At 39.4% G+C, this 14,675-nt stretch overlaps 1 protein-coding gene across 1 annotated transcript in view; it reads left to right on the top strand.

Annotated features, from left to right (window-relative positions):
- SLC25A36 (solute carrier family 25 member 36) overlaps positions 1–6,421 on the top strand; it is a 34,076-nt gene extending 27,655 nt beyond the window's left edge. The window contains exons 6-7 of the mRNA XM_050902424.1: positions 1,094–1,383; positions 2,130–6,421. Of these exons, the coding sequence (XP_050758381.1) occupies positions 1,094–1,383; positions 2,130–2,323 (484 nt within the window). The 3' untranslated portion in view covers positions 2,324–6,421. The remainder of the gene's footprint in view (positions 1–1,093; positions 1,384–2,129) is intronic.
- The last annotated feature ends 8,254 nt before the right edge of the window (positions 6,422–14,675 follow it).

The following is a 14,675-nucleotide window of genomic DNA, read 5'->3' as shown; positions in this document are numbered from 1 at the left end:
TGTCAGCGTATCAGTGCCAGCCCCCCAGTTCTCTGCAGCATCTGCTGTCTAGCTTACTCAAGATCTGATTTGCAGCTCTGTGTGCCCACTCTTTCTCTTAATTGTGCTTCGTACCTTGTTTCATTGCTGTCTGACATTGCAGGTTCAAACCATCAGGACTTAAATTCTGCCATCGAGTGATGCCTCATACTACTTACATAATAGCTGCTGCCACTGTCTATCCTGCTTTGACGGTATCCATATGAGTTACCGTAACCTCTTACAAGGTTATTTCCCGTTTTATTCTGTGACTTGCTCACTCAGGAGACCTCTGCTGGCAGAATCCATATGCTTCAAGTGCCTGCACTGGCTGCTGCAATGAAGTGTATTTTATGCAGTGTTGCAATGGTTTTCCATAGCTGTGTGCAGTATGCTAAGTATTTCAATATGCATAACACAATTCAATAAGCAAGCTAAAAACGGGAATAAGATTTTATTTACCAAATATTGCTTGATACAGTCATATCTAATGGGCATTTTTCTTGATGTCAGCAGTGCCTTAGTTGAATCAAATAATAGCTACCTGTGTTGTTTTGATTGGTATGCTCCCTTTGGATATGCTAGTTGTTTGCTGATAGCAGTGATGCTGTGAGGCCTACTGTTCGAACTCTTAGCCGCTGTAATTACGATGCTATGGAGCTGTTTATTTGAGGCAAAATTTAGGGGAAATCGACTGTCGTTATGCAGAAGAAAATAGTCATTTTTTTCATGAGTCACTGGCATTGACAGTTCATTTGGGAGTCTGTTTTCAAGCAATTTAGTCCTTTATTCCATAAGACTTGGGGAGGCCTAGAACTGTTCAGCTTGTCTCTGTGATACTTTAGTCACCATATGAAGTTTGGCTTGGATTCAGTGTAATGCTTTACCTGTGCTTAGTGCTGAAGGCCTTTGAGACTTTCACTTCAAGTTGTGTGTTCTTAAATGTATCTGAATTGGAGCCCCTCAGCATCAATACGAGATGTTTCCTAAGTTCTCTTGTCACTCAAGCAAAACTGTTTATTTTCCAGTCCCAAGTTGCACCAGCTTGATGTCTGTCATGTTCTCTCTTTTTTAGGAATCGTGGAGAAAAGCGAATGAGTGCTTTTGAATGTGTCCGAAAAGTTTATCGATCGGATGGTATTAAAGGCTTTTACAGAGGAATGTCGGCATCCTACGCAGGCATATCTGAGACTGTTATTCATTTTGTTATTTATGAGAGTATTAAGAGAAAACTACTGGAGTATAAGACTGCTTCTGCCATGGACAATGAGGACGAATCAGCAAAAGAAGCTTCGGACTTTGTTGGAATGATGATGGCTGCTGCCACTTCCAAAACTTGTGCAACATCAATAGCATATCCCCATGGTAAGTGGGGCATGTACAGCTGAGAGCCTGAATCAAATGGATCTAAGGGAGTCTTTTCAGTGATATTTGTAGCAGACTTTGGCTCGCTTGCTCAAGAACTATTTCTTTGTCTAAAGCTTTTCACGTCAGATTCAGCAAGTCAACATGAGTATAGTATTCAGAAATGGAAGTATTTTTAAGTGGATATCTAGCATGGCCTCTTCTTAGGCAATGTTTATTTTTCCAAAGGATTTGCCAGGGTATGGCCCAAAGTACTTAAGGAAAATGTCCTTTTTTCACTTAGTATCTCTCTATATACTCAGCAATTTCACATAATTTGCCAGCAAGTTCTTGTCTCCGTTCTAGGAAAACAGGCTGTCTAGTTTGGTTTTCAGTTCCATTTAATTTTCCTGCAAAGTAGTTGTGTATACATTAAGTTTGTTAATGGATTGAGTGCTTCATTAGTGGCAACTTGCAAGCTAAAATGTAAGCCCAAACAACAGTCCTCTTCTGGATTTTAACTAAGCAAATGAACTTTCCTTGCTTAGTTAGATATCTAATACTGCCAAAAATTTAACTTGTTTTCCTCTTACGCATACTTGGTTTGCCTCTCTGTTTGTCTTCCTCCTCCTTTTTTTAAAGAGTTCTTCTGAGATTGAGAACTTGGGGAGGGGGAAGGTTGCATTTTAATGTAAAATCACTAATTCATTTCTGGGAAAGGTAACGAAAAGCGGTGAACGTAACCACATGTGCTTTTCTTTGTACAGAAGTGGTACGAACAAGACTAAGAGAAGAGGGCACAAAATACAGATCTTTCTTCCAGACACTATCTTTGCTTGTGCGAGAAGAAGGATATGGATCTCTCTACCGAGGTTTAACTACACATCTGATCAGACAGATTCCAAACACGGCTATCATGATGTCAACCTATGAAGTGGTAGTCTACTTGCTTGATGGATAACAGCATGACGAGACTTCCTAGAAGAAGGTGGAAGATTGAAAGACTGGAGCGGACCACTGAATGTCAATGCCAATATGGTGGTCAAAAGGAAAGTTATATCAGGAATATGCAGCTATGGACAAAACAGAAGGTTGATTGTAGGCAACTATGAATAATTTTGCTGCCTTATTGTATGGTCTCTTGGCAATGTGACAAATGGGAACTGCCCCTTAGGGAATGCCTTTATACATCTCTTAATTCAAAATTGTTATGTTCTTTTCGTCTGTTAATCTAGACAAGGCCATTCAGTCATCTTCAGAGACCTGATGGGTGAGGGAGGGGGCATAAAATATATTCTTGGGCAGCCTTATTCACTTGTCTTAGTGATTGCTCTCAACTACATCCTTTTTGTTCTGTTTTACTGCACAGTAACCTGTTGGAAGAATGCAGAAGACGGTACTTTCATACCTTTCCATACCTGAAACTTCCATTCAGTTGCTTTGAAGATTCATAAAGAGACTGAGGTAGTAGTCAGTGTGTAAAGTTTTTCCATGTTGCTACCTCATGACAAAATATGGCGCAGGGACCCAGAACAGAGTTTTTTCTTCACTACAAAAGGTGATACTTGGTTTTTGGTGGGTTTTTGTTTGTTTGAGCAGTGTTGTAGGTTAGTGAGAGAGCATCTGATTGTTGAACTCTTCAGGTTATCAATCTGTTAATATTGGTGTATGTGGATTTCTAGTTCTGCTGCATCATCCTTTTTCTTTTCTGGAACTTTCCTTCCTTAAGTAAGAGAGACCTGTGAAACGTTCTCCTATATCATCAGTTTTCCTTGCCAACCTGTCAGGTCACTCACACAGCTAAGGAATGCTACTTCATAGCCTTGTTAAGGATTCTTAATGTGATGAGAAATCTCAACTCGTCCAGCCTACCATTTGTGAAGACAGGATTCACTCATAGTTTTGTGCTACCTAAGAACAAGCTGTATTGCCCTAAAATGTCTGGCAAATCCTGACTTGGATTACCAGTATCTATATGGGAGTACAGGGGGAAAACACATATCACCATGGCTAAGGCTACCAGAAAGCAGAAAACAGTTGAATTTGTGATAGATCTTTTAAGTGCAGACAGCCTCTGTGCAGAATGATGGAGAAAATTGTAATTGAGATTTTCTTGTAAGCATTCCCCTTGATAATTGCTGTATTGCTTCTTCCAACTTGAGCCTGTGTACGAAACTGCAGCTGACAGTATAACCTTGTCCTCCAAATTGTCTGAATATTCAGGCATTGTTTCTGTGGTTCTATAAGCCAATTGCAAAACAATGCGTTGCATTCAGCAATGAGGCTTAGCTAGTTTATTCTGTCATAATTTAGAGTTTTCCAAAACCATACAGCTGGAGTGTCAAAATCAGAAGCTTAATGTTACAAGAACTTGTACAGCTTTCCAAACAGGTATCTTTTATCTGCACCTTGAGTACTTCTTAGTCTGCATCCATGATCCTTCTGAGGAAGATGATCATTATAAATTGGGGGCAATAGCTTTCTACGTATAAATGCTGCTACACTGGTGTGGACGGAACTATGCTCTCACCTCTTCCAGTGTGGTACTTTAGTACACTTAAACTGTGCATTGTGTGCAATGGCTTTATTTTATGAATGACTCCTTATGCACTTTGTAGCCTTCTTATGGCTTGTGACTTTTCTTCCTCTTACTGGTTATCTGTAGTCAAACTGTGTTCAAAACATGCAGTTTGGTTTTAAACAAAGCACAGGGTTTGATTTCCGTGTAAGCTGTGCAGGACAAAACATTTTATGCTGTAGATCCATAGCATGTCTTGTAGTAGTTCTGTAGGCTGTATATAAAAGCTTGAAGCTTACAGAACAATCAGTCTGGGTTTTTCTCATTTGCTTTCCTTTATTTTGACCCTTGTCATGTTCTCCACACAGAGTCAAAGTATTTGAATATTTCATGTAATTCTCTGTACTAATTGCTCTCCTTCTAAAAGCCACCGATAGTATGTACAGCGACCTTGCAGTGGAGGCTTAGCTGTATTGACATCCTTCTCCTTGGAAAATGTTATCTTACCTTTTTAAAGACAGATAGTGTGGTTTGTGGTGTGACCAAAGGTGAACTTGATTGTTTTAAAGAAGTGAGGGGAGTGCTTAAATGTGTGTTCTAAAGTGGGCTCTTTCTAGCGACCTCTCTAGGAAAGTCTGGAGTATTCATGACTCTGACCTAAGTCTTGCTGTGATGCCGTTGTTCAGATAACTCTACTAAGTGCAGGAATAGCTACTTACTGTAATTTTTTTTTCTGTAGAAAATGGATTACTCTTCAGGCTATCCAGATTATTCAGTCATAGCCAAAATTTAAATTGGCAAAGACAATATTCAGCTTTGGAGTTCATGAATACAGTTAACACTTGGATTAGCCTAGGCTTCATGAGAGTTACTCTCCTCTGTTTATTGGATACATTCTCCCTTGGTTACCCATTAATTCACTGGGTACCATATGTGTGCCTTGTCTGGGTGAGAACAGACCCCCTGGAGTTGCTAAGTAGAAAATGTTAACAAGGACAATTGAATATGGGAGACAACAGCTAGAAATAGACAATCAGCTTATTATTCCACCTTTTTAATGGGTGTTTAAGCAATGTTTTAAACTTCAGGGGTGATCTTCTTTTTGGCTTGCTTTACATAACAAAACATAAACCCAAAGTTTCTTGGGATTTTTTGTTATTTTTAAACTATCAGTACATACAAAGTTACCTCTGAAATATTTCCCAAAGATCTTTAAATTATTTATATAGTTTTCTTGATATTTATTATAAAAACTCAAAGGGAATAAGAAGATGCTACATTCAGTAATATCTTTAACTACAGAACTGAAAGGAGTGCATTTAAACTTTCTTGTAACTTAGATGGTCATCTTGATTTATATTTGAATATAGTGTATTTATGTAACACTTTTGTGTGCTAGAGGCAAAGGTCTTGGATGTCTGAAAAACTCTCAGTAATCAATTAGTTTGCTCATATTTCCCTTGCCTAGATGAAACTTAAATGTTATTGCAAGCTCTTAATTTTGACTCGGCAACCGGTTAGATTTGGGACGCACTGTGAGACTGCAGTTTCCTGAACGAGTCAAAAGATGGCACTGGAGCATGCATTCATCAGAGGGAAAAGGGGCTCCTCTGCCAGAGCCTGGCTAGCTCGGTGTGACAGTGCACTGGTGGTCACCGTGTGTCTGTGGCATATTGAGGAGACATGGCAAGGTGGCCCGAGTTTGGAAAGCCATAAAAAAATAGATTTCAGTGAACGCAGTCACACTTCTCAGCCCCTCTATTATCCATTTGGTCCCTGTAGAGCTGTGTGAAAACAGGTGAGTTGTGGTGTGTTGCAGAGGGCTGAGCCCAGCCTTTAACCTGATAGATCTGCTGTTTCTGTCTGAATTTCTGATCTGCTAGCCTATGTTGTTTTAAATAGGTTTACACTAGGGATTTGTGGAGTTTTTTGGTTATTTTAATTGTAAGTGAAACATCAGCCTGTCCATTTGTATATTGACATTGTACCTATCTATTTCCCTGTTTACATAATGCACTCCATATATTTCCTTTCTGATTGAGATGCTTGTTAATGACAGTTTCTGCTATTCTGTTTTTGTTCTTATGATGACATTTGTAACATTCCTCAGACTGTAGCATTTTAAAAGAATGCTTCCAGAGACAAAATATTGGAAAGCCTTTGTAAAGGTTGCTTCTTGTTTAAACTGTTTAAATTTGGAAAACAAGCTGAATGCTGAAGTGTGCCTAGGTAAATGTACTACTTTTTTCAACTTTCTGTCTGTTAAGACTCAGTTATGTAAGTTTTCAGTTCTTTTATTTGAGAGTCTGCCTACCCTGCATATGTGAACATAATTATGCCCTCGGAGTCATAGCTAAACACTCACAAATGACAGTTTGAGAATACTTCAATGCTCATGTGAGGTTTGCTATTATTCTTTCATACATGTAGTTGGCTGTAAACTATGTGCATTTACTCTGTATTTATATAGTTAACTTTTTTGTTTGGATTGCTTTAAAACTTAAAAGCAAATTAAAATGATGTGCTTCTATTCAAATGTTGTCTTCTGTGCTAAACTGTACGCTATTTTTAACCTTTTAATTTTTCTATTATTGATATATACCAGTGCCTGCACAGTTGTGATTAAAAATGAGTAATTCATTAGGAGATCGCAGTGAATCACTTTATCTTGTGCCATTTTATAGTGGCTGAAAATTAATGTATCTGTATTTTACCTATAATATGTTCTTTTTGGAGGGGTTCATGGATGACTTGAACTAGTTGAATGTGTTCTTGCAGTTGGATTTGAATACTGTTACCTCCGCAGAACTAAGTGTTACTGTCTGTCAACTGAGATTCAGTAACTAGTGGTCAGAAAACTTGTGTCCATTTAAAGTGCCAGCTAGCACAAACCACAGCTGACAAAAATGAAGGGCAGTAATTCCTTAAAATGTTCAGACTTAATTGCATGTGCAGTTTATAACCAAGTCCTTGAATCTGAAACATTAGATATCGTTTCTCTTAAGAGTAGGCGTTTGATCTGAAGTCTGTCCCCAGAACTTCCTCAGAAATCATTCTGCCAATGTATACGTAGGTTTTGTTTGGTGATTGTGTGCTGTGTTTTTTGCCCCTCAGCGTGTGTTCTGGAACTGAATCCTTTGCAGCCTTTAATGTGGAGCCAGGCTTGATGTCTCTGATTTGATTCTTTCAGCTATTCAGAACTATTTCAAAACTTGCATTAAAACAGCACATCTGTGGTAACTTTTTTTTTTCTTTTCTTTCAGTAGGTGTTAATGTGAATTGACCTACCTTGCTCTGCTGCTGAGACTTTCTAGTTTCCAGGTCAGCCAGGCTTAGAGGTGATCAGTCTTCTGGAATCAGTACAGGCAACCAGTGTGCTTATCCCTGACGCATTTGAAATTATGCCTAACTGGCATAATTGTAATTGCCTGTAATTGATCTTTCACTTTAACTCACCGAAAGAGGCACATTGGCAGGGCAGAGCTCAGGTTAAGTGTTTGGGGATGTTTTGACATTTGTGCTGCTTTACGACCCCTTCTGCTGGAGGGGTTGTTATTAAGCTTGCCCTGGACAAAAAGCGTGTATATAAAATGAAGGCATATTTACAGTCCTAATGGAGTTATGGCTTGGCATTAATGCAGTAGTGCAGTCTGACATAGATGCAACCTAAAAGCATGTGAGGTTTAACAGTGATCTCTGTCACAAAAGAAAGCCCTTGAATTTGATAATGCACTTAACACTAAAATAAAAAGGTACTTCCAAAGACAAATACTCCTCTCATCTTCTATCGCTGTTGCCAGCCACTGTGCTTTGTGCTGACTCAGAACATCATTATCTTCTTGAACAGCTTCTGTCAAAGGCAGGAAATGCCAGGACAGGAATCTAGTTCTCATGAGCAAATTGATGCAAACAAAATGGTGTATTGAACTGTGGAAGATGCATTGGAGAGGAGGAGCTTCTGGTTTTGTAGATGGAGTATTTCAAGGGATGCTCTTAAGACTGGTTTCACTAATGCAGAGATACTTGTTAATGATAGAATTGTGTGAAGTTAACTAGAAGCTTTCAAAGACAAGCTCCAGATGGTGAAACTTACTGTAATTCTGGGTAGATTTCTACCCAAGGGAGTGTTTCCTCCCTTAACTGTGGCTGTTTAGAAGTCAGTAGCTTTTCCTAATTCTGTTCCTGCAGCAGACGCTTAGGATGGGACAGAGGATGTAAATGCTGAAATTGTCTGGAGTGTAAACAAAATTCAGAGCAGTCTGGTCTGAGACTTGATCATCCATCCAAAATTCTGAAAACAGGTATGCAATGTGCAAATGTGGCAGAAAATATTTTAAGGATTCTGGTAATTTAGGACTGTCACTATATAATTAGAGACTAGATAATCTAGAACCAGTGTTTAAAAGGGAAAACAATTAAATGAGGAGACTAACAGGCTTGTGTCTGTAGCAAGCAGAGCTCTAAGTAGGTCCCTCTTCTGCAAAGTATGTTATAGACATAAAGGTAACTGGTCAGTAAGCAAGAATTGATGTTAAAATAAGCTGATGATTATTTGTGATCATCTGTATTTTAGATGAAGTAAATGCAGGAGATGCAATCCATGTTTTTTTGTGGAACTATGATGTGGAGCCACAAAGGAAATCTCTGGATTGTTCCAACATGGGTAAGATCTTTGCTAAAGAGAAAGTGTTTTGTAATGGGAACTGTTGGATTGGTGGTGAATACTACAAGTACTTGATGATCTCTGAAGAAGACTTTTGCAAGAACTGGTCTTGATATTCTATTTAGTATGTCTGTCAGTGGTTTTGGCAGAAAGACTTGGGCTACAGTAGTGTGATTTGTGGGTGATCAATTTGAAACAATTTGCAGTACGCCTAAGTTTTGAATATGATTTAAAAAAAAATTGCTTTGACCAGTGAAGTAAGATTAAATATCAGTGCAAAATGCATATTCAATCGGTTATAAAATACTAATGAGACTTTTTGCTTATAGGCCAGGAGTGTCCCTTCCTCAGTTGGAAAGTAGAGAAGAAAAAGACTCCAGGTATAGTCTGTTCAACAATGATCACTGTTACTCACCTGTTTAAAAAAAAAGAAAAAAATTACAGTTCCAGGATGCTAAAGGGAAGCATAAACAGCACTGTATGTACAAATCTTGGGCTGACCTAACTTGGGGTACATACAAAGCTCTGGTTCATCACAGCTATAAAAAAGAGAAGGTTATAAAAAATGATCAGGGAAAGAAGTGTGCGTATCCTGTCAGAGCATAAAACTAGCTTAGCCTAGTAGAATCTGAAAAAGGATATGGTAGTTTTACATAAGAAAAAACTCAAAGATTAGTACTATGGGTGAAAGTATTAAGTTACAAGATGTGCTGCTACAAAATGAAGAACTATTTGCTGGCTGTTGTTATATCTAGCCTGAATGTAAGAAAGCTTTTAATCATCAGTGCAAAACAGTCTTAAATAGTAGTGAGAGCAGGAAGGAAGAAGGCACTTCAGAGTGCCTGAACAGCATGTGAAAGGGATGCTGTGATCTGGTGACCTGCAATAGCACAGACCTAAATGATCTCTTCTGTGTGTTTAATAGGGATTAGGCTCTCTGTTTATGATGGAGTTAATCACCCTCTGCTTGTGGGGTGCATGTGGCTTGTTTCAGGAGGGTTTATAGAAAAGATGAACTAGGGCTCATCTTTTTTTTTTTTTTTGTTTCCCCCCCCCCCCCTTCTCCCTTAGAATCAACCACTCCCAAGAACTTGTCTTTCCAACATGCCCCTTCATACATCTGTCTTTAAGCAGTTTATCACTTTAACTGAACAGTATCATATATTTTGTTGCAGATCTGAATTTTTCCTGGTCTTATGCTACATGTTGGCTTTCTGCAAGTTACATTTTTGTCAGTGTCTGAGGAATGGCTGTTGTATGCTAAGATGTTAGGAAGGAATACATTGCTTTCTCACGAAGCATGTAAGGAGTGAAGGAGATTCTTGGTGTAAATCTACTTCAGTTGACCTGAACTGGGACTGAAATTTGCCAATTCTTACACTAATATGGTTAATTTATCCTTGTTTGTTACTTTGTTCCTGCTACATCTAGTTGTATTGGTTCCTGGTCCCTACTGCAGTTTAAGTTCATACAGTATGTTCCAAACTAATCGTTAAATACAAATCACCTAATTATCAGTCTGTCCACTTTTCCATTTCTCTTAATATTATTGATCACTGTTTTGACTTGGGATAAATGTTACAGGGAACGTCCTTCTGGGCTGGTTCAACTTGGTGCATTCCTGTTGCATGCAGTTGTTTTCCTCTAGTTTCCCAGGGAAAGGATTTTGTAGATTTAAAATGGATTGCGACAATGAACATACCATGTTCTCTTTAGAAACAGCCATCCCACATCCATGAGGGTCCAGCAAGACTCCCATGAAATCATTCTGTGCTCACTCAGGTTAGGCTTTGGCTCAAGGTAAAATGAGGGAGTGTTGCACCAACAGCTACAGAAGGAAAATCCAGCACTTCCAGGGTGACATCTAACTTGGCCTGTATGCAATCTGTGTTATGTAGTGAGGGCAAGTTTCTACATTAGGCAAGGATTTGGGAATATTGAATGGGGGGTGAGTGGGGGTGTTGCCAAGGTTTCAAGGGAACTTGTTGGTGAGAAGCTGTCCTTTCCAAGTTACAGGTTAAGAATTTCTCTGGAAAGCATAAAAATCAGGAAGTTACTTTGACACATGTGAGTTAGAGCAAGAGTAAGTAGTGACCTTGCCATAACAAGAAACAACATGTAAATATAGACCGGAAGGAATGAGAAGGCAATGTGATTGGTTTTATTATTGTTTTCATGATCTGAGGTTAGATGTATAACAATATTTTTAAAATAACTGAAAAAGTGGGCTGCTTTGCCAGCAATTCCCACCTAAGGGAATAAAGCTCTCCACGTACAGCTTTGCAGAATTTTTATCCCAATTTAGCTGTGCCAGATTCTTCCATTGAGAAGGTAATAGTATGAATACTTTTCAGGGCCACATCTGGCTTTGTGCTGTCTCTAGCTCCTCAACATCTCCAGAAGAATGTCCAATAGAAGCGTTTCTGTGGACTCGGGTTGCCCTCCTGTAAAGAGAGAAGACCAGTTCTCATAGGACTGTTCAGTATTCACTCAGGGTAGACTTTGGCTAAAATGAGTATCAGTGAGAGCCTTGTGGATACAGATACTGAAGAGAGAGCATGCCTCTTCAGAGAAAATTCTTCCCAGTTGCTGTAGTTTATACTTTGGATAGAAAAAGGAAGTGAATGCTGAAAAAACAATTCTGTTCTTACTAAGAAACCCCAGTAAGTGTGAATCTCTTCCCAGTGGTGTGACATTCTGCAAGGAATTCTGTGGGAAGTCACAATGGATTTCCCTAGGCATTCCCTGTTTTCAGCCATATCCAGGAGCAAGGTCTTCTGGGGAAGAAATTGGGGTTTCTTTCCTCATCCTCTGGAAATAGCTAAAGATATGTATCCTGTTGTTATTCCTTTCACTGTCCACAAATACTGTTTCCTACAGAAAATTCTTACTGATGTGCAAATAACCTTTTTTGCTCTGACTGTTAAAGGCAGGCAAGCAGAATTTGTTTCAAAGCTGGTAGATTTTCATGATAGTTCTCAGGTGCTTTCATTCTGCCATTCCTTGAGGTATTTGTTTCCCTTCTGTCTCTTCTGAAATGTAGCTATCAGTAAAAGTTTTACAGAGTTTATATTATTTTGCTCTGCCACTACAAATGTTTCCTGGCCTTCACAGTGATTGAATGACTTGCAAGTTGCTTTGGGGAGCTCCAGCTGGATTCGTGCTGGATATGTTTAAAGACTTGGGAATATGGTTTGAATTACTTGAAACAAGAATGATCTATTATCATTCACACATTTTCCTAAGAGACTAGTTGAGGGAAAATACTGAAAAATGACAACCATCCAGCTATGCTTGTAGGGTGGTCCAATATTATTCCCTAATTCATTCAGGCAATAGACAACGATTTAAAGTGCTTTCTTTGCAATACGAAAAAAATCACAAAACCAGAATAAAAAATATTGACCTTTCCCCATTAGAGAGAAGAATATCTGCCCTAGTCCCTAACTGTTATAAACCGAGGGGACTATTGCCAAAACTTTATAGCTTGGATGTAAATGGAATATTACCTCTCAAGCAACAGCAGCTTAGAGCTGTTAAAACCACACACACTGAAATGCCTTAACCACACAAGGCTGAACCAGTTTGAGCTTGCAGTTCCCCATAGCTCAGTTCAGCCAGAACTATACTTCCTTCCCATCACCACCTTTCTCAGGGTAAAAAATTGTTTCCTTATGGCAGGGCAGGGACACTAGAGTGGTCCTCAGACATGATGGGATATTTCTGTGGGACAGCATTCCGATAATTCTCAGGATCTGAGCTTTTACTTGGGCTGTCACTTACCTCACCCTTCCCCTCTCCCTGAAAAGGTGTGCAGATTTGTTGTGGTTTAACCCCAGCCAGCAGCGAAGCACCACGCAGCCGCTCCCTCACTCCCCCCCCCGGCTCCCAGTGGGACGGGGAAGAGAATCGGGAAAGAAGGTAAAACTTGTGGGTTGAGATAAGAATGGTTTAATAACTAAAGTAAAATATAATACTAACAATAGTAATAATGAAATAATAGTTATAGTGAAAAGGAAGATAATAAAAGAAGAGGGGGGGAAAAAAAAGAAAGTGATGCACAATGCAGTTGCTCACCACCTGCTTACCGATGCCTGAGCAGCGATCCACCCCTCCCGGCCAACTCCCCCCTGTTTATATACTGGGCATGATGTCCTATGGTGTGGAATACCCCTTTGGCTAGTTCAGGTCAGCTGCCCCGGCTCTGCTCCCTCCCAGCTTCTTGCAGACCTGCTTGCTGGCAGAGCATGGGAAACTGAAAAATCCTCGACTTAGGATAAGCGCTACTTAGCAACAACTGAAAACATCAGCGTGTTATCAACAGTATTCTCACACTAAATCCAAAACCCAGCACTGTACCAGCTACTAAGAAGAAAATTAACTCTATCCCAGACAAAACCAGGACAAGAACTAATTTGGGAGGGATGGGATTTTTAAAGATGACAGGCATGAAAAGACCCTGAAAGATAAGTAAAAGTATGAGGGTTTTGGCTTACTGGAAAAGACCAAAAGACATAACCACCCCCCTTCCCAGGTATCTCAAGAAAGAAATCTTCAGGAAACTTAGAGCTTTATTCCTCCCTAGCTATGAAAAGACACCTCTCATTATTCAAATGGAGAGTTGACAATGTGCGGTGGCAGTATCTGCCAAGCTTCCTGTTCCTTCCTAAAGATGAAATAGCATTGGGATTCAGCGCTCTAAATCCCTTCCTAAAGAAGGATACAGGCAAAGAGACAGTATCTGGAGAGAACCCGGAGTTGCTATGGTTTTGAACTGCTTGAGTCCCTGGGATGAATGAGGCTCTGAACTGAAATTTATATTCAGTGTTACATACTATATACATCTTACTCAATTATATCTAGTCTTTCTAGTTTGCATGTTCTGGGGAATGAGTAGAGGAACTTTCCTAATATCTGGTTTCTCCTCAGCCTTGTGTCCAAATGCAACTTTGAAGGGAGATGGAATAAAGCTGCAGCAATTCCTAGGCCTGTTTGTGCACTCAGCGTTGCCTCTCTTTGTTCAAGCCAGATATAAAAGTAAGTTGGAGAAAGGGATGGGTTTAAACTGTTAACAAGGAACAAAGAAACTGCCTAGCTCTCCTCCTGATTTGGCTTTGCATCTATTTACTAGATGCTTACTTCCTTGTGTGTGGTTGAACAGTTTTTCTTTGAGTTGCAGACTTCTGGTGTTAAAAGGGGTAATGGATGGAGAAAGCAAGATTATCTGACTAAGTATGCCAGTTTTTCTACAAGAAAACTAAAGTCAGCATTGCAAAAAAAGCTTCTAACAGTAATATCTAAAAACACCCTGAGCTGACAGACTAAACAGCATTCTTGTGACCGAGCAAGAAGCCTAGTAGTCTCTGCAGGGTAAGAGCAGAATGTCAGCAGAGTCACCCTGAAAAAAATGAGGTGGGCTGTATGTAAGAGAAGGCTGAATGATTTTCATATTGAACCTGGCTAATTCACTCTTACATAAAATTAAGGCCAAGACAAAAAAAAATTGAGGTATTAGTCAGTGAAACTTTGAATAAGGAAAAATGAACTATCTCTCAGCTCACTTCAGAGCAGGGAATAGTCTAACAGTAGTGTTCTCAAAATGGCTTATTATGCTATTTATTTGGAAGTCAAAGAGCAAATTTGCACTGAAATGAGACTATTGCTGTATGCACTAGACCCTAGCATGTAGACCAGAGCTTTTTCATGTGCAGTCTGTCAGTATTAGCTGTCTTCTGGAGTGTTCAGATAAAGGCATCACTGAATAGACCAATTAATGTTGCAGTTTTTCTTGAGCTGTGATGAATGATTGTATTGAGGCTTCAGCACGTACCAACTTGCAGTGTTTTGTTACCAACTTGGTGATACTGCAGCATAACATGATGATACAGCATTAAGTCCTCGTGATACAGCGTCTCTTTCCTGGAAGACTGCAAATGAGAAACTCACACTCCTCTTCTCCCCATGTCTGAAGTTGCCTGTACTACATCAAGATGATAGATTAAAGTGCAGCTTCTAATGTTTGATTTAAGAATCCCTTATTCTTTCATTTTATATCAAAATGAAGAGTTTGGTTGACTTAGCTTTATGTAATTTGCATGCCCAGATTCCCTTGTACTTGATGGAACAAGATGC

This window comes from Gymnogyps californianus, chromosome 10 (genome assembly GCF_018139145.2).
Source record: "Gymnogyps californianus isolate 813 chromosome 10, ASM1813914v2, whole genome shotgun sequence".
In the NCBI taxonomy this organism is placed as follows: domain Eukaryota; kingdom Metazoa; phylum Chordata; class Aves; order Accipitriformes; family Cathartidae; genus Gymnogyps; species Gymnogyps californianus.
The sequence above is the reverse complement of the archived record's forward strand: the minus strand, read 5'-3'. Positions and strand labels throughout refer to the sequence as shown.